At 33.0% G+C, this 18322-nt stretch overlaps 3 protein-coding genes and 1 non-coding gene across 5 annotated transcripts; 3 read left to right on the plus strand and 1 right to left on the minus strand.

The window, feature by feature from the left end:
• Window positions 1–311: 311 nt before the first annotated feature.
• Window positions 312–4850, plus strand: LOC107801821 (uncharacterized). 2 transcript variants are annotated; one of them, XM_016625212.2, is made up of 5 exons: window positions 312–689; window positions 3737–3787; window positions 4047–4180; window positions 4278–4369; window positions 4458–4850. In XM_016625212.2, the coding sequence occupies exons 1-5, from the start codon at window positions 414–416 to the stop codon at window positions 4637–4639; spliced, it is 735 nt and encodes a 244-aa protein (XP_016480698.1). In that variant the 5' UTR covers window positions 312–413; the 3' UTR covers window positions 4640–4850. The 2 variants fall into 2 exon arrangements, with proteins under 2 accessions (XP_016480698.1, XP_016480699.1); XM_016625213.2 differs by having other exon boundaries at window positions 313–689; window positions 4469–4850.
• Window positions 4851–5652: 802 nt separating this feature from the next.
• TRNAW-CCA (transfer RNA tryptophan (anticodon CCA)) lies at window positions 5653–5724 on the minus strand. Its single transcript has one exon. It is a non-coding gene; the product is annotated as a tRNA-Trp (tRNA).
• Window positions 5725–6265: 541 nt separating this feature from the next.
• LOC107801820 (protein MIZU-KUSSEI 1-like) lies at window positions 6266–8549 on the plus strand. The gene is made up of 2 exons (XM_016625211.2): window positions 6266–6741; window positions 7993–8549. Exons 1-2 carry the CDS (start codon window positions 6334–6336, stop codon window positions 8335–8337), a joined length of 753 nt encoding a protein of 250 aa, XP_016480697.2. The 5' UTR covers window positions 6266–6333; the 3' UTR covers window positions 8338–8549.
• An 8351-nt stretch (window positions 8550–16900) lies between these two features.
• On the plus strand, window positions 16901–18059 carry LOC107774691 (uncharacterized). The gene is made up of 4 exons (XM_075224546.1): window positions 16901–16913; window positions 17085–17216; window positions 17506–17693; window positions 17811–18059. Exons 1-4 carry the CDS (start codon window positions 16901–16903, stop codon window positions 18057–18059), a joined length of 582 nt encoding a protein of 193 aa, XP_075080647.1.
• The last annotated feature ends 263 nt before the right edge of the window (window positions 18060–18322 follow it).

The following is an 18322-nucleotide window of genomic DNA, read 5'->3' on the forward strand; positions in this document are numbered from 1 at the left end:
CTGTAAAAATTCATGCCTCATCTTAGGAATCTCATTTAAATTTGAAGGGGAAAGATTTGCTCTAATACATAGGCTTGGTGAACATAATTTGTTAAAGGACGCATTTTAATGTATATATTTGTGATTTAATGTACTAAATAATTTTTTGTGTGAACACCAGGGCAGATAAAATTTTATATATGACTTTTTATTTCTGGGATTTTACATATTATTAATTATATGTATTTTGTGACTTTAATATTTCTTTATAATAAAATATAAACGCTTTAAGTGGAAAATGTAATCGGTATTAAGTCGCATATAAGCGACCTATCAACCCTTGAAATGCCACAAATGTCCTTTAGCTCATACATCGAAAATGGCGACGAGCCTTTCACACGCTACGCACACTGAGCGTGAATACAGAAAAACAAATGTTGAGTACGCTCAAGTTGCAGCTACCGTCGCCGGTGCTTAACACAAATTCCGACCAAGGAGTCGCCGGGAACTTGGATTCCGGACGGCGGTTTAGTATCCGATTGCCGCAACGACAATTGGCGTCTCTCTCCGTCCAATCGGAAAATGCTTCGTCATCTGAGCCGTTAGTTACCTCTCATCTGAATTCCACCTTTGGATATTCTTCTTCCTCGGCGGTTCAATGGACTCTAACTCATCGCCATATTCATATCCTCAATTTCATTGCCTGCGCTGTATGTACTCTTTCCTTTCACTCTCTTACATATAAACATATAAACACATCTGAATTTTGCTTTATTGTCTTTATTTATTATTTTAATTACTTGGGGAGATTTTGCTAATGCGAATATAGGAGATTTATTGTCTAAAAATTGGAACATTTTTGGGGGAAGATTGGAATATTGCTAAAGTCTGTTTGGCTGCTTAGAAAAACTAGGGAAAGGAATGATTTTGTTGATAAGCAAAACATGAGGAAAAGAAAAAAGAGAGTAATTTTAGCCTTGGTAGATAGAGTTACCGAGTATATGTATGGGTGGGTGGTAGTAGGTCGAGTGGGACAGTAGATTTGCGCGCAAGCTGATCCTGACACCACCATTTCTAAAATAAAGAGAGTAATTTACTTTAACACCTTTATAATATGACAGGTTATGGATATAGCTTATTACAACAGATGATAAACCTATAAACAGTGTTTGAGTTTAAAATATACCTCCAACTGCGTCATATTACAAGCGTTTTTTGAGTGATTTACTGAACACAAGGAAAAAAAAGGAGTTGGACAGGCTGTATCTTTGGAAACTGTGATTCTTTGGGTATGAGAAGATGTAAATAAGTTGAATATTGACTGCAAGTTTTTCAATCATTTAATTTGAAACCTCTGGCTTCTCTATATATTTATGTGTGTGTGCGCGCGTGGATAAGTATATTAGTGTTATTCTCATACATTGTTCATTCGTGTAGTTTTGAGCGATTCCTACGACATTCGAGCTGTTGTGCATATTTTCTCTCTATTGGCTTGTGGATAACTTGACTAGAATAAGTTATAAGGAAATTACTCACGGATTTCTTAGGTTTCTGCCATATTGTGCTTGTTTCTTGTTTTGTTTTTGTGTTTAAGATAAACCCTGCCTATGTGACCTTCACATCTATGTAAGATTCATATTATCGAGACTCACATTGTCAGTTCCAATTCCACATAAAGGAGTAGGGTTGCTTAGGTAGATGACTGTTGTAAACTAGCCAAATTATGACATCTACTTTTGGAAAACTCCTAATTTGCCTTAAAAGACACACCATGGAATTTTGGAATGAAGCAAGTCCAATAGAACAGAATGAATATGGAAGATTTGTATAGTTCCTCCCAACTATTTTGGGTTGAAACTTAGTTGTTGTTTGTTAGCTCTCAGTAAAATACTATTGCTTTCTCGCCTTTCTTTCTCTTTTCTCCCGTTCATGGAGGACTGATCCAATTAAATAAGCGCGAACAGTATCAGCTTTACAAAGCAAACACCTTACTCCAATTTTCAAAAATTTAATTTATGTAGTTCCTGCTATACCAATGGAAATGGAAATGGCTCGCTTGTCGCGGTTTGATCGCATAGATTGTACTTTTGTTTTTGAAGTTACTAGTTATGCAGCGAGTAAAGTGGCTATTATGAATGACTAAGTTGGGACGTTAATCCCCAATTTTTTTTTTTTTGCATTGTTTAATTTGACATGCAACATTTAAATTATGTTAAATTAGCATATATAATGTTTACAATCTGTCATATGATCCTAAATTTGTTACGTACCAATAATGTGCATAATCATAGCTCGTCATAAGTGAAAACCTTTTTGTTCCTTCTTTTTTCTCCTTCCATTGAAGCCTAATGAGATTAAAAAAGGTGATACTGATCTAAAAGAAAGGTGGATGTATCTGATTTCCATCACAATCTTAACTTGCTAAATCAAACCATGTTCAGGAAGATTGGAAAATGTATTTTGTGATTAATAGGTCTATAACTACCTGGTTTTATATAAATGTAATAGTACTGGAGTGGGTCTCTTGTAAGCCTGTAATTTGCAGATTTGGTTCCTGAAGTCACTTGTGATGCCACCATTAATTGGCTTTACTCTGAACATGTAAATTAATGATTTGAGCTCTAGAAAGATAATTTAGTTTCATATCGTTGTACCTTACATGAACTAATGAAATTTTCTCCCAAAGAAGTTTTTGTGGGATGGGGGAAGATTGCAGGTGTTTGTGACAGGAGGGGTTAGGCAGAGAAATCGCGGGTATGTTTGGGATACAACGAGGTTCAATGAGGGCATGCCAGGGATTGAATAGCTAAAAAGGATGGTATCAAATAGAGTAACATAAATAAAAATAAATGAAGTATTATTTTTTATGTTAATGAAATAGAATAGTGTAAAAAATACAAGTGAAGTAAATAAACAAATGAGTCTAGTCCGAGATAGAACATGTTCAATTGTCTTGTTAGAAGTATTTGGATTAGATGAAACATAAAAAAGGGATGGCTGTGATGGTCAAGTTACTGTTACTGTGAAAGCAACCAAGTGGCTGACTCCTCGGCCTGTTGGGGATACTCTCATAGAGGCAAGTCTCTACTTTCTCAGGCTTCTTGGAAATATTGGATGGGAAGGATGGGAGGTAGTTAGAGCATTGGTGAGTCCCATGAGCCAATCGGCATGAGTTCTGTAATAAGGATCCAATTAAATGAGTTGGTTATAGGGATACAATTGAATCGAAAGCTAAATTTTTTGGACCGTATTGACTACATTCGTTTGCTACTGTTGCCCCACTCCTTGCTCAAGAAAGAGTGATATTTGGCTTTTCTTTTGTTTTCCTTTTTCCCTTCCTAGCTGAAGAGTAATGTTTCACTTTTCTTTCTTTTTGTTTTTTCCCCTTCCCGGATGATTCAGGAGGTCACGGGTTCGAGCCGTGAAACAGCCTCTTGCAGAAATGCAGGGTAAGGTTGCGTACAATAAACCCTTGTGGTTCGGCCATTCCCTGGACCCTGCGCATAGCGGGAGCTTAGTGCACCGGGCTGCCCTTTGCCTGGCTGATTCAAACACTTGCTTACTTTATCTATTATGGCGTATTTCATCAACTGTCATAAATGGAGGTCTAAGTGTTCATCAAGTCATAACTGGGGATAGGTTGCCAATTAGTTCACCTACATTCATGTGGTAGAGATACTTCAGTTTAATTTTTTCTCTGTGGATATTTGACTTGGAACCCCAACTTCTGATATGCCAACTTTGTATTCTTTGACAGGCAGCAATATCTGCAACCTGGCTGTTTTTTTCTGCAATTCCAACCCTTCTGGTATGTGTCAACAAATTCTTCCTTGTCATTATACTTTTCCAGTAATTACTTATGAGGTCTGCGAGCAAGAATTACCTATGCAGTAGAACTCTGGAAGTAGTTTAAGGCTGTTGTCAACTTTTTGCCTTTCTAGGAAATGAATTGTTGACTTGAGTCTGAAAGCAGAAGAAAGTGTAATTTATCTGCAAGAAGAATCGTATAGTCAGATGTGGTGTATGTTTCTATATCTCAACAACTTAATGTTCAATTTTGACTCTAGGCTTTTAGACGAGCTGCAGAGTCACTAGAGAAGCTAATGGATGTTACTAGAGAGGAGCTTCCTGACACTATGGCTGCAGTTCGACTCTCTGGTATGGAGATCAGTGACCTAACTATGGAGCTCAGTGACCTCGGGTTAGTACAAAACATATGTACTTATTCAGTTATATGTCATTAATTTGTGAAATTATCCTTAAACATGATGCTGATATTGTAATCTTGATCGTTCCAGCCAAGGATTAACACAAGGCGTTAGAAGCTCAACTCGAGCTGTCCGCTTGGCAGAGGAAAGATTGCGACAGTTTTCAAGCATGGCTCAATCAGGTTATTGGACATTTAGCTGTCATTGCTCTTTTATGATCATTGAATATGTTTTCAGGTGATGAATTTCGCTTCATCTTTACTTCATTAGCAAACATGCAGGGTCTACTAGTCCCAACGGAGACCAGGACAACAGGACCAGCTTTAGCTAAAAAGGCGAGGGACCTAAGGGAGGGAATCGCTAAAGGTCGTGCTGCTCTACAAATGCTTTTCACCCTCACCCGGTATTCCAGGATGATTGTCAACTTCTTCGCGTCCAGGGCAAAGGCATAGAGTCAAACTCATTAGGTCCAAGGAAATCAAATCTGCCTTATACATATTTCTTGTAAAATGTCTGTTGTCGTTCAATGGGTTGTAATTGAATGTTATTTCCTTCTTGCTACGTTCATATACTTCAGACTTTTGTCTATGTATACTTCAGACTTTTGTCTATGTTAACTTCCCCTAGTTCATGGATTTGGTAGCTGATCCATGATTTCGTAGTTAAGTCGGATCATACTTTAATCTATCAAAAGAATATCCTTTTCTTTTTTTGCCCCTATTTTCCAGAATAGTCAAAGAACTTATAGGTCAAAATTTTGGTATGATCTTTGAATCAATACTACCGCTTTCAAAAGTTACTAATCCAACGACAACAATCTAGGGAGGATAGTGTATATGTAGACCTTACCACTAGCTTTAAGAAGACGAAAAAGTTGTTTCCAGTAGACCAAATCTCATTCTGTGAGACTTCGCCTTCGACCACCGAAGTTCCTTCCACGGGTGGATTCCCGGTAATCCCTGGGCTTTGAAAATATAAAAGGAAGGACAACAACCAGCACACCAATAAAAAAAGTTACTAATTTATTTTTTTTATTTTACAAATTGTAGTATTCGAGTTAACTTGCTATCACATTGACTAATTTATTGCTACGTTCCACTAGCATATGTTTTATAGGCAACCCCACCCTACAAAGCTCTGGAAGATGAAATAATTAATCTAGTGCTACTTTTGCTGCGTTCGCCCCCCTTTTTCTAAATGTTGTTATTCCAACTCTTTAACCGTTATGCCACTCCTTTAACAGAGAGTTACAGTACTAAATACTTGAATTAAAATTAATGTGCAAATTAGCTTTGAAGAGCAAATTCTCATAATTTGCAGTTTTATATTAATGTTAGATGGTGAAGTTGCTGTTTTGGAGTCAGATTTTGTCCATTTATTCAGAGGAAATTTGTTGGAAAAAGCGGAAAAAAGTATTTGAAAAATGGGAGGAACAAAAGAATGGATCCGATTTGGATCGGGGGATTGAACCCGACGTGAATCGAACACGCAACCTTCTGATCTGGAGTCAGACGCGCTACCATTGCGCCACGGATCCGAGGTGATACTACGTCTGTACAAATATTAATTGATTAAAAGCATCATATGATTATATTTTATAAGTCCATGTTATTGAACTTTCGAGTAAATTTCTTCAATAAAAATTATATAGAGTACAACTTCCCTAATATAATATCTTAGCGTTATAGTCCTATCCAAGGAGTCAGAATTCTAATTTTTCATTTTTTTTTTTGGTATGGTACTCTATTTTTGTGTGTTAGATTAAACTAGTAAATACTTATTCGTATGATGTGTTTACATCAAATTATTAGTACAATAAATATTGATTATAGTTTATTAATAACATGAGTTTCGACTCTTTTTTATCTAAAGTAAATAGGTAATTATAGTATTGGTTAATTAGTTCCACAATTTTAGGTTCCGAATACTAAGGAACTAAACTCAAGCCGAAGAAAAACAAAGAAATATCATTTCCAAACAACTACACCAAGAAATCAAAATACAATCAACCCCCTCTCCCCTCCCACCTCCCACCCCTATCCCAATCTCCATTACATGCAAAATTCAACATCTTTAATCTTGGTTTCTTCCTTCTCTGTGTAATTTACCTCATCCATTGCTGGTTACCCTAATAACGAAACCAGCAATGGATCAGGATTCACAATCAACACCAAGAGCTAGCTCATCATCATCTTCGTCTTTTTCTTCAAAAAACACTCCACCTCCACCCCCAATTCCGCAATTATCCCTCGTTGAGCCAGCTAATTCTACCAAGAAAAAAAATCGAACTAGGGTTTTTCGTGTTTTTCGAAACGTTTTCCGATCGTTCCCCATTATTACACCTGTATGCAAGCTTCCTTCTCTCCCCGGCGGCCGATTACCGGACAGTAATAGCCGTATAATTCCAGGTTCAAGAATCACAGGAACGTTGTTTGGATATCGAAAAGGACGTGTTAGTATCTCTATTCAAGAAAACCCTAGAACTCTTCCTACAGTTGTTGTCGAACTTGCTTTGCAGACCAATGTTTTGCAGAAGGAAATGAATCTTGGCATGGTAAGCTTTTGTTTTGTTGTTTCCTTCTATTTTATGTGAAGGGATTCTGCCCTAATTTATTATGTGAATTTGAATATGATTCTTCATTCCGAGCCAAGGGTCTACCGGAAATAGTCTCTTAATTTTCATGAAGATAGGGGTAAGGTCTGCGTACACTCTCCCTAGACCTCACTAGTGGAATTGTACTGGGTTGTTGTTGTTGACTATGATTACGTTTTTAGATAATTAAAGAGGAATTGTTTGCCATTTGTTCAGGAACCTTTTTATATTCCTTAATATCGTACATAAAAGTTTTTGAAATGAAAATTTCCTATTTGAAAATTACATGAAAAGTACAAGTACAAGGTAGCATAGTTACTAATCAGATATATTTAAGAAAGTTTGAAAAAATTATAGTCCAATAAAAAGCTGTTTGACTCCCCCAAATAATAATAGTTGCAGATAAAATGGGATAATTTTTTTTTAATATAATATCTGCATCATATTGCGTAAAGAGAGTTTTAAGTTATATATTTCGACGAGAGTGTAATGAGTTTGTTACACTATCAGGTCATTTAAATAAACTTACTCTTAAACCTCCTTAAAATGTGAAATTTGCACTTGAAAATAAGATATATTACGTACTACAATTGATAAAAGTGACCTAACAGTGCAAGATATTATATATAACTTAAACTATTTACATGATATTCTTTGATAAAGAGGACGGTGAATCATAATAGAAAACATCTTCAAAAGCATCATCCTTTAAGTTTCGTTTACCTAAACAATTGGCAACTTAATTTCCTTCCCTATATATGCGGTACCTGCAGTAAATTAAAATGTGAGAGTACTGACTTGTACTAGTTTGGGCCAAAGGTGCGACAATTTATAGTTTAATGCAGTCGTTATATATATATATATTAAGTGCAATGATTATTAAGTGCTGAAATTAGCAGTCAAATCTCACGGCTATCCTAATTTTTTTTTCTAGAATGGAGCTCAGGGTTTCAAATCTTGCATTTGTGAGCATGTCCACTCTTGTGTTTTAATTAAGTATTTTTTTTAATTTGGTTTATTCATCTACAAATCCACATTGAAATCAAGCAATTTTTTTTATTTTGAACCGATAATTCAAGAGGGTAATGAGTTCATGGTAAGAACCTAAAAGTTAAACTCGTCAAATATAAATTTTGAATTCACTTCTTTGTAATAGTGCACCAATCTTCTTGAAATCCTAAATCCGCCTATATATGTTTCCTAATTGGTTAGGTCAGGATTGCTTTAGAATGCGAAAAAAGAGACAAAAAGGAGAAGATAAATCTTCTTGAAGAGCCATTATGGAGCATGTATTGTAATGGCAAAAAAAGTGGCTATGGTGTGAAAAGAGAAGCTACAGAAGAAGATCTCAATGTGATGGAGATTCTCAAACCGGTTTCCATGGGCGCCGGCGTGTTGCCGGGAAAATCTGACGTGGAAGGACCGGACGGCGAGATGACGTATATGAGGGCACATTTTGAACGTGTGGTTAAATCAAAAGATGCTGAAACACTATACATGTTGAGCCCAGATGCAAATGATGGACCTGAATTGAGTATTTTCTTTGTAAGGATATGATCGAACAGTTATTATACAATGATCTTTGGGTCTTTAATGTTTAGTTTAAAGTTTAATTGGAACCCTCTAAAAATGATTAGTGAGGGTAATTTACTACTTTTATATGTAGATATCAATTATTTAAATTATATTGTAGGTCTTTATTAGTTGTTTATCATACATGCTCAACTGTCAGCATTATTTGTTCAACATTCTTCTAAGATCGTGCGTTAAATATTTTATTGATTACGTATATGTAAAGCATGATTCATTTTCAACATTGGTTTTAAGATAAATAGAAACTAGGGGTGGCAAATGGGCTGTTTGTGCTGGGTTTGAGCTGGTTTAAATGTGCTAAACTAATTAGAGAAACTTTCAGAAATCACTATGTTTTAATGGTTATTAGTTAGTTGTAGCTACCATTTACTATATTACTTTCTATAGTTATGTTTTCAGGTTTTTAGAGTGTATTCGATGTATTTAAGCTACTGTATTCATGAATACAATAGCATTTCTAGGCGCGAAACAGGGGATTACATCTAGACAGATTTTTGTATTCGACTGTATTCACGGCGTGAAACAGGGGATTACAGCTAGACAAATTATTGTATTTACTGTATTCGACTGTATTCACGATATGTATTTGTGAATACAATAACGTAAATAGCGCAATTCATGGTCTATTCAGCTGTTTTTAAACAGAAAGTGAATCAATTAAGGAGGTGACCATAAATAGATATTTGACTATAAAAATCAATAGGTAGCTATAGAATATAATTTTTTAAAAGGGTATTTATTTTTATTTAAAATAAATAAGCTATCAACCTTTGCTATAGAAGGTAACTAATACAACTCATTAATGAGTCATTATCCAACCCTGTCCAAAATTCACTTGGGTTAAAATGAGTTTGACCACGATGGGCTAAACAATGGATCATAGCCCAACCCGCTCAATTTGACCCTACTTTTACTTCCCATTCTTTATGATTACACAGTAATTTTGCATCCTTATTTACTTCACATGTTAGATACTCGCAAATCTTTTAAATTTAAAAGGAAAACAAAAATTAAGCTATAAAAAGGTGTAATACTAATCATTTAACTGCAAGCTTTCAACATGCTTTTTAATGGTAAAATAGAATACGTATTTTGAATTAAGGTTGCCAAGTTCGCTGTCTATTTTCACTGCATAAAGAAATGATTTGCCAAAAGGTGCAATTATCATTTTATTGTATTTTTCAGAAAACAAAAAATAATTAAGCTAACACTAATATCTAATCCCAAACTAGTTTAACAATCTAAAATCTAATAACAAGTAATAAATTAACGTTCTATTTAGTCGCAGTTTGAAAAGTCTAGTGGTATATTTATTTATTTGATAGTCATTAGAAACTTGTTAACTAGAAATTTATACAATTATACATATAATCTCGACATATGACAGAACACTTTCTCCAAAAATAATTAAGAAGGAAGTAGAATATTAATGTAGAGAAGAAAAATAGAGAAGAATGAAGCCTAAATGAGTAAGATCGGAGTCAAATATATTATTTTATATATAAATGATAAATTGTATATGCTAATATAGTTAAGCGATAACCTCTATAGGAAGGGTAAATAAGTTTATAATGTTGTATAGATAGGTGAAAATATTAAGAGAAACTTTCAGAAACCACTATGTTTTAGTGGTTATTAGCTAATTGTAGTTACCATTTACTATATTACTTCATATAACTATGTTTTTAGGTTTTTTAGAGTGTATTCGATGTATTTAAGCTACTGTATTCATGAATACAATAGCATTTCTAGGCGTGAAACAGAGAATTGCAGCTAAACAGATTTTTGTATTCGACTGTATTCACAGCGTGAAACAAGGGATTACAGCTAGACAAATTATTGTATTCGACTGTATTCACGATATGTATTTGTGAATACAGTAACGTAAATAGCGCAATTCATGGTCTATTCATATGTTTTTAAATGGAAAGTGAATCAATTAACATAATAGACTCATAATATAACTCAATAAACTCAATTATAACACACAAATTTGTATTTTCAGTTATAAAAAAGATTCTCAACCGAAAAATACTCCAAAAAATAACAATCTTCAGAGAAAATATGCTGAATATTTTTCTCAGCCGATAAATACAATAAAAACAGAGCAATTTGAATACATATATACATCTGAATACATAAATTATATTAATTAAAAAAATATATGAATACATTCATGGAATACATCGAGACAGTGAATATAATGAAATACATGGAATACAACGAGATACATTGAAATACAATGAATACAATGAAATACATGGAAATACAGCGAGATACATTGAAATACAATAAAAAAAAGACAATGAATACAATGAAATACATGGAAATACAGCGAGATACATTGAAATACATTGATATATATTAACAGAAAATTCAAGTTGCTCAGCCCCAAACTCTGTCGTCTTTATTCAAGAACAACCCTAATGTCGTGTCGTCGAGAGGGCCGCGATTCTGACATGAAACGCCACAGAATCTGGGAAATTTCCAATTTCTTTCCTAGGCTAGGCTAGTACGAGGAAAACACCAAGTTCGTGCCAGCACACCAAATCATGTCAAGGATATGACTAGAGACATATTCATGTTTATTGCCTATGATTTTATTTCGTTTCACATAACTGGAAAAACTCCACCATTATTGCCAATTCATCTTTTTGTTGTTCCACATCTTTTTGGCTAACCGGGAGTTGTGAAAGTAATTCTTCAAACCTTGGACCTAGATCGCCAGAAAACTCTAATTCTGAAGCAGAATTTTCAGCGGTGGTGAGGTTGAAGCAGAGTCTTCGGCGGTGGTGAGGTTGAAGCAGAGTCTTCGCTGGAAAACTCTAATTCTGATGCTTTGCCGGAGAGTTCTGGTAGTAAGATGAAGGTGGAAGATGAGAGAGAGAGAAAGGGAGAATAGATACGGGATAGGAGATATGAGAAATTTGAGGTGATAGGAGAAATTTGAGCGGAGAGAAAAAAATAATACAAAGCTTATTTTATGGCTTAAAGGTAGGAGGCGACCATAAATAGATATTTGGCTATAAAAAATCAAAAGGTAGATATGAAATATAATTTTTTAAAAGAATATTTATTTAAAATAAATAAGGTATCAATCTTTGTTACAGGAGGTAACTAATCCAAATATTAATGTTGAGTCCAAAATTTTAGGGATTGAAGTTTGGATAGTGATGGATTGAGTTTGGGCTGCCTCATGGGTTGACTTTGGGTTAGCTTTTATCATGGGTTGAGATGAGTTATGCCCAAATCAGCCCATTAGGAAAAATATTTCATGCCCAATCCATTAAATATTGCGCGGATTAGGCGGGTCAAATGAGTTTGGCTGTTTTTACCACCCCTAGTAGAAACCGAATCCAGTGACTGCAACCAGTCAGTGGCACAATGGGCCAAAACAGAATAAGGCGTGAATTTTTTTAGAAGTAGCCTCATTTAATTGGTATTGAAAAATAATGAGAGTTTCTAAAGTAATCAAAATTTAGCTAGTTTTTCATGTAAAGATAAAATCTGAACTAACACCCTTAAAATCCTGAAAAATTTCAGTATTTCACATATGAGATTCCAACATATTGTGCTGGAGTTCCAACATAAAATGCTGGAAGTTTATACGTAGGAGCTTCATAATCCAGAATATTATGCTGGAACTTTTCGTGTTTAAGCTAGGGTATTTTTGTCCAGATTTTATCTTCGCATAAAATAGTAGCTATTTTTCATTGACTTTGGAAAGTGATGGCTATTTTTCCAAAAACTGGCTAGCCCATGCTATTTTTAGGAATAAGAGCAAGTTACATATTTGGCCGAGCGGGCAAAAATAATTATATTCGCTAGCAAAATATACATAATTTTTTTAGTCTTTCCCAGAAAGAATATCATACATTCTTATTTATAAATTATTTAGCTTTAAACTTCTTTTTTCATCTTTAGAGAGATTATTTATAATCCCACAAATATCCATGGTTTGTTTTAAACTACAAGTTTTAAAAATATATTTTTCAACTTCGTGCACAACAACAACTAAATTAAAAAGAAGAAAGTAATATTTAAAATGAAAGTTCCCAGGTTAAGTGAATGCAGATAACGTTGGAGTGAAGTACTGTACATATCTATGTATTGGTAAAATTGTTTTAGGAGAAATAGTTTCTCTTTAAGGTTTGTCAGCAAAAAATCACTTACAAACTTATACTAAATTTTCTATGAACAATCAAAATCATATGAAATATCTAACAGACAGCTAATAGTGGTAATCAGCTAGCAAATAATCAATTTGCATTAAATAAATAACTTAGAATTCGGTCAGTATCCAAGTTGAAAGCTTTTTTATTCCCAAATATTAAAAAGTTTTACTACCAACCTATCTTCTTCTTATTATTCTGGGGACATCCTCTATTCTCTTTTGAGTAGGTTCATATATATACGACAAATAATCAAAAGCAGAAATTATTACACCGACTTTTTATTGGACTGGTTGAGCCATCATTGATTAATATAATCATAGTTTAATTTGGAAAGTGATTTAGCTTAAACAATACTGAGAGCGTAAATTTTTTTAATATTATTTGTATGCATATATAATTTAACATGTTGGAGCAAGTTATTTATTTTATTTTTAAGTTTAGCTCATAGTGTAAAATATAATTTTACACTATTATTGTATAACAGTTAAACTTGAGAAAAGAAGGAAGGCCGAGTTTGAGGCGGACCTACGTGTAAAGTAGAAGGGTTATCGCCCCTGTTAACCTCGGTAAAAATTATGAATATATATGTTGAAAACGGCAATATATTAAAAACAGTCATATATATTGTTTGGGCCGAGTAATATTGTTTATATAAAGGGAAACTTACACAAATGTCCCAAATAGATCTCAACTTACCAACCTCTAGCCATTAATTATAAACTTACCAAAACTAGCCAACAAATATTGAAAAACCAAATAATAGGGTTCTTTCTCTCAAAGAATCACATGCAAAAATTACCTTTCATATTTTGAAGCGTGATTAGCAACACTAGATACAAGACGGAAAGGAAGTTTATGGATGAGGTAGCAAATAAGATGATGAAATACAAAAAAATATATACAAATCTAAACAAAAAAGGAACTTTTTCAATGGGTATAGTTGAAATTCATTGAAAATATATAGATAAGTCAATATACAAAATTTGAGGAAGATTGGAGGTGATTTGGATTGGTTTTGTATCAAAATTCGTAATTAAATCGAGTTCAAAAAAGTCTTCTGCAACACATGTATCAAACATGTATCGCACATGTATCTCACACACAGGTATACATGGATATACATATGATACGCAATAGATACAAATATGATACATATGTGATACACAAATTATATACAATGTGATACACATCATTTTTTTTCATGTTCGAGTTTTACTTCGAATTTTCAATTCAAACCACCTCAAAGCTTCATCAAATCATCCCAAAACTGAGATTCAAGCTTCTTAAGTTGTGCCCTATCTATTCTAATAACACCCACTCAAAAATAAAGCAAAAATTTGATATTCTTTTGCTACAAATAACTAATTGTCTAATTTAGTTAATATTAGTAATATTTTATCAATTGGCCAATTTTTGTAATGGACTACCTATAAATAGACATAGCTGGTAATTTCCCTGGTATAAAAGCTCATCGTCTGAACCATTATATTGAAAGAAACCAAAGAGAATCCATGGCGACTTTCTTCCAAAATATCAAGAACAAATTTCTGGATCTGGTTAAATTCCTTATTTCCTGTGGTAAAGGTATCACCTCTTCTTGTCTACGTATTTTTCTTCTTCTTCTTCTTCATCTTTATATTCGGCCTCGTGGACACTTTCACACATCTGTCTTTAGTAGAATTAAACCTTTTATCTTAAAGAATTTTATGATTTTTGATAATTTTGACCATGAAATTATCCTCCAGGAAATGATGAGCATGAAAAATCAAGGTTGGAAAATGAGGAGGTAACTTTCTTTTCGAATTTTGTGTATTTATTTAATCTACTCAACTTATAAGTAATTATGTATTTATTTTTCAACCAAAAAAAATTATGTATTTATTTGGCTATATAAATATCTATAAAATTTATAGTGAATTTAGTTATTATAGTTTTAACGTTTTAACTTGAGATCGCTATATAAATATTCGTCTTTCATGCTTGTAGAACTATTTAGCTACATCTAGCTTGCAATTTGGATCCCAAACTTTTTCAAGGCAGTATATATATATTTTTTTTCTAATTTGTATGATTTAAGAATATATTGATTATTTTTCAAAAATATAACAGGGAAGAGATGAAGAAGAGAAAGGAGCAGTATTAAGGCCAGAACAAAGATCAAGAGGTCCAAGACCTCCAAGAAAACCTAAGCCTCCCCGTTTTCAGACAGACGATTTTAATTCCTAGTTAGCCTAAAAAATACAATCAAATTTGTTAGATTTGACAATATTTGACTTGCTGAAGCATTTTTTAAATGTAATTTGGTTGAAGAATGAGAAAAGCTTTAGTGGTAAAGTATTTTTAGAGTCATTTGGTAGGATGTATAAGAATAATATTGAATAGGTTGTATTAATAATGGTAAGATTAGTTATGCTGGAATCTAAAAAAAATAAAAATAATGCTGGAATTATTTCTTATTGATTATGTGGCTTGATGTATTAAATGTTTTGAAAGGACAGTTCTGTCTTTTTACATGTTTATTCATGTATTAAAAATTATGGTATTGATACTGTCATGGTTTGTTATGTGTAAAAATAATACTGAATATGGTGTATAACAAATACAAGTTTTAGTTATATATATATAGAAAATGTTTGGTTACAATATTTTAATAAGCTTCTTATTTTGTTATTTGGTTGTACTTCCTTTATTTTAATTTATTTTTTACTTCCTTTTTATTAATTTATTTTGTAAAGAATAAATGGTACTTTTCGATTTCCATAAGACATGAATAAAGGCTGGAGTTTTGCTTCCATGAAAGATAGTGAGCACCTCTCAAACGTATTATCTTACAGGTTACCTAGCTATGTAATGTAGATTAATTTCTCAAGTCTTAGTTACATCATTAAACTAAATGAAATTTCAAAAGAGGCCAAGTAAAGGTAATTAGTTGAAACTTCTAATTTACTTTTAGGCATATAATATTTGAAAGGGAAATTTTCATTCCTATATTATAGGAAACTATATTACGAAAAATGTTCATAATTTGTAAATTACCTGCCCTGCTAACAGATTTTCTACAAAATATAAACAACTCATTAAAAATAGAATCCTCTTAGATGTACAATTCCTTTAATAGGCATGTGAATGTTGGGATATTAAAGATTCTTCCAGATTTTGTCAAACACAAATCTCGCTATTAAATTTCGCCCGTTTCTCTCCAAAATTCACTACTCTGTTTTTACGACAATACTCTATTTCACTGGTTTTTCTGATTTTACAATTCAAAAGCGACAAAATTAGCTACTATTCTTCTATAACAACCGCAATTATGTCGAAAATCCCAATTATGCTTCAACTGAATGTGAATTGGGATAGCTATGTGAGATATAGAGACTTTTAGGTCGATGGAATTGTAGTCGGCGAGGATGCGAGTTATAGCCTATTGAATTCTACAATAGCAGAGCATCTAATGATAGATACATCCGAAAAAATAATAGAAACCAAATACATTGTCAACGAACATTGTCCTCCAATGAAAATTAGGAACGATAGGGGTATTCGTGTATACATGGAGACGAAAAAGGAAAACAAAAGCTTAGGACCTATCCGCTATGTATAACAGTACGTGATTTCAATTTGGAATTGAGTATCACCAATTCGAACGCAGTTGCAGGTTTGTTCTGTTACATTACTATCCAATTTTGGTTGTATATTACTTATCTACAAATTATCTACAATATTTCTACAAAAAAACTACATGTATATATATATATATATATATATATATATATATATATATATATATATTAGTATTGAATTTCATTCTATCTACAATATTTCTACAATAAAACTACATATCATTTGTAGCTCAATATGAAATTCAGAATTTCAATATTTCTACAAATTAACTACAAATATCTACAAAAAATAGTTCATAATAGTATTTAGTTTTATTTTATTGCAGGTTCATCTGGAACACTAAAGTTAATTGATATTCCAACATCTCCGGTGCTAGTGGAATATGAAAGTATAATAATAACAGAAAGTACACCAAATGTTATTGAAGTAGGCCAAGTATACCAAGACAAGCAAACAATTGCAAGTGCAATGAAACACTATTATGTTATGAACAAATTCCAATGTAGGGTGAAAAGATCTAGTGCTAGAAGGTAGGAACATATGAATGGTCAAAAATCATTTTTTTATTTGGTTGTTTATTTGTAAATTTTTACTTCTTCAAGTTATTTGTAAATCATTTGTTGCGATTTGTACGTCAATCAGTGGTTGAGAATATTGTAGGCCAGTTGTAGTAGTTGATGGGACATTCATTAAAGTCAGCATACATGAGAATAATGCTAATAACTAGTACAATGGATGCAACAGGTATTGTAGATTTATTGTAGTTATATTGTAGAAATATTGTAGCTTGTCTGTTTTTTGTAGTACTTATAAATTTATTGTAGATATCTTGTTGAAAGGTTGTAGTTTGTATGTATATGTCTTCCTATGCATTTTTCATGCAGCCAATTAATTGTTTTTTGCCACATAATGTAGGTACCATATTACCATTGGCATATGCTGTTGTTGATTCAGAAAATGACGCATCATGGAAGTGGTTTTTTGAGCAATTCAAACATGCATATGGTGAAAGACCAAATATATGTGTTGTTTCGGATTGCAATGAGAGTATCTTGAAGGCAACATCTATTGTTTATCCCAACATGCCACATTATTCTTGCATGTGGCATATTTGGACAAATATAATGGCAAAGTTCAAGAAGGGTCATCTAAAGTAAGCGAATTGTACTTTGCCATGGCACGATCATACACGCTTGATGAATTTAATGAAGGATGTCAAAGATTGAAGAGATTGACCCCTGTGTTAAATCATACTTATACGATATTTTCTATCATAGATGGTATCGAGTACATGATACGGTGAACAGAACTTGGACTATGACATCAAACATTACAGAGTCGTTGAATGCTGTAACAAAAGATACAAGAGAGCTGCCGATAGTAGAACTATTAGAGTATATGAGGACTCTTCTTGAACGTTGGACTAATGAAAAGTTATTGAAAGTAAAGGGTACATTCACATACCTTGGGTTTAAATTCAACAAAGAGTTGGATGACAACAGAACATTGTCGCACAAGCTTAGAGTAAAATCTGATCATTTATTGTATCAAAATAAAATATTAAAAGAGAATGTAGATAATTTGTAGATATTTTGTATTTAAACGTATATGAATTATTTTTTGTTTGTAATGTAATTGTAGGTGAGGGCTTCAACAGATTACATCCATACAATACTAGATGGTGTGAGGCGCTATATTGTTTGTCTTGAAAACAAGAGATGTAGTTTTGGGCAATTCCAGCTTGATGAACTTCCTTGTCCACATGCTTTGGCTGCTTTAAGGCACATGGATGAGTCTTATGAACAATATTGTTCTCCTTATTACACAAGGGAGAGCCTCTTCCGTACTTATGAAATACCAGTAAATCTCCTACCTGATGAAAGCAAATAGAATGTGCCACAACATATAACTGAAGAAGTTGTAAATCCACTTTCTGGTGGGAAAAGACACCCAGGAAGACCTAAAAAACAAAGATACAAAACATATGATTATGAAGTAAATTCAAAGAAGTACAAGGTTTCATGTGGCAACTGCAGATTAGAAGGGCATAACAAAAGATCTTGCAAGAATGCTCCCAAAAAGAAATAAAATTTTATGTAGTAAACTGAATTTTTCATAAAAATTGTTGATGAGTTCAGCAGAATTATATTTGA

Source organism: Nicotiana tabacum, chromosome 11, assembly GCF_000715075.1.
Source record: "Nicotiana tabacum cultivar K326 chromosome 11, ASM71507v2, whole genome shotgun sequence".
Classification (NCBI taxonomy): Eukaryota; Viridiplantae; Streptophyta; class Magnoliopsida; order Solanales; family Solanaceae; genus Nicotiana; species Nicotiana tabacum.

Bases quoted from the DNA above. Each gene is read 5' to 3' on its own strand.
- LOC107774691 (XM_075224546.1), top strand. The intron at 17,217-17,505 runs GTATCTTGAAGG...CAAACATTACAG, and splicing joins TGTTTCGGATTGCAATGAGA to AGTCGTTGAATGCTGTAACA. The intron at 17,694-17,810 runs GTAAAATCTGAT...ATGTAATTGTAG, and splicing joins CATTGTCGCACAAGCTTAGA to GTGAGGGCTTCAACAGATTA.
- LOC107801821 (XM_016625212.2), top strand. From the start codon at position 414: ATGTTGAGTACGCTCAAGTTGCAGCTACCGTCGCCGGTGCTTAACACA. The intron at 690-3,736 runs GTATGTACTCTT...ATTCTTTGACAG, and splicing joins TCAATTTCATTGCCTGCGCT to GCAGCAATATCTGCAACCTG. The intron at 3,788-4,046 runs GTATGTGTCAAC...TTTTGACTCTAG, and splicing joins CTGCAATTCCAACCCTTCTG to GCTTTTAGACGAGCTGCAGA.
- LOC107801820 (XM_016625211.2), top strand. From the start codon at position 6,334: ATGGATCAGGATTCACAATCAACACCAAGAGCTAGCTCATCATCATCT. The intron at 6,742-7,992 runs GTAAGCTTTTGT...CTAATTGGTTAG, and splicing joins AGGAAATGAATCTTGGCATG to GTCAGGATTGCTTTAGAATG.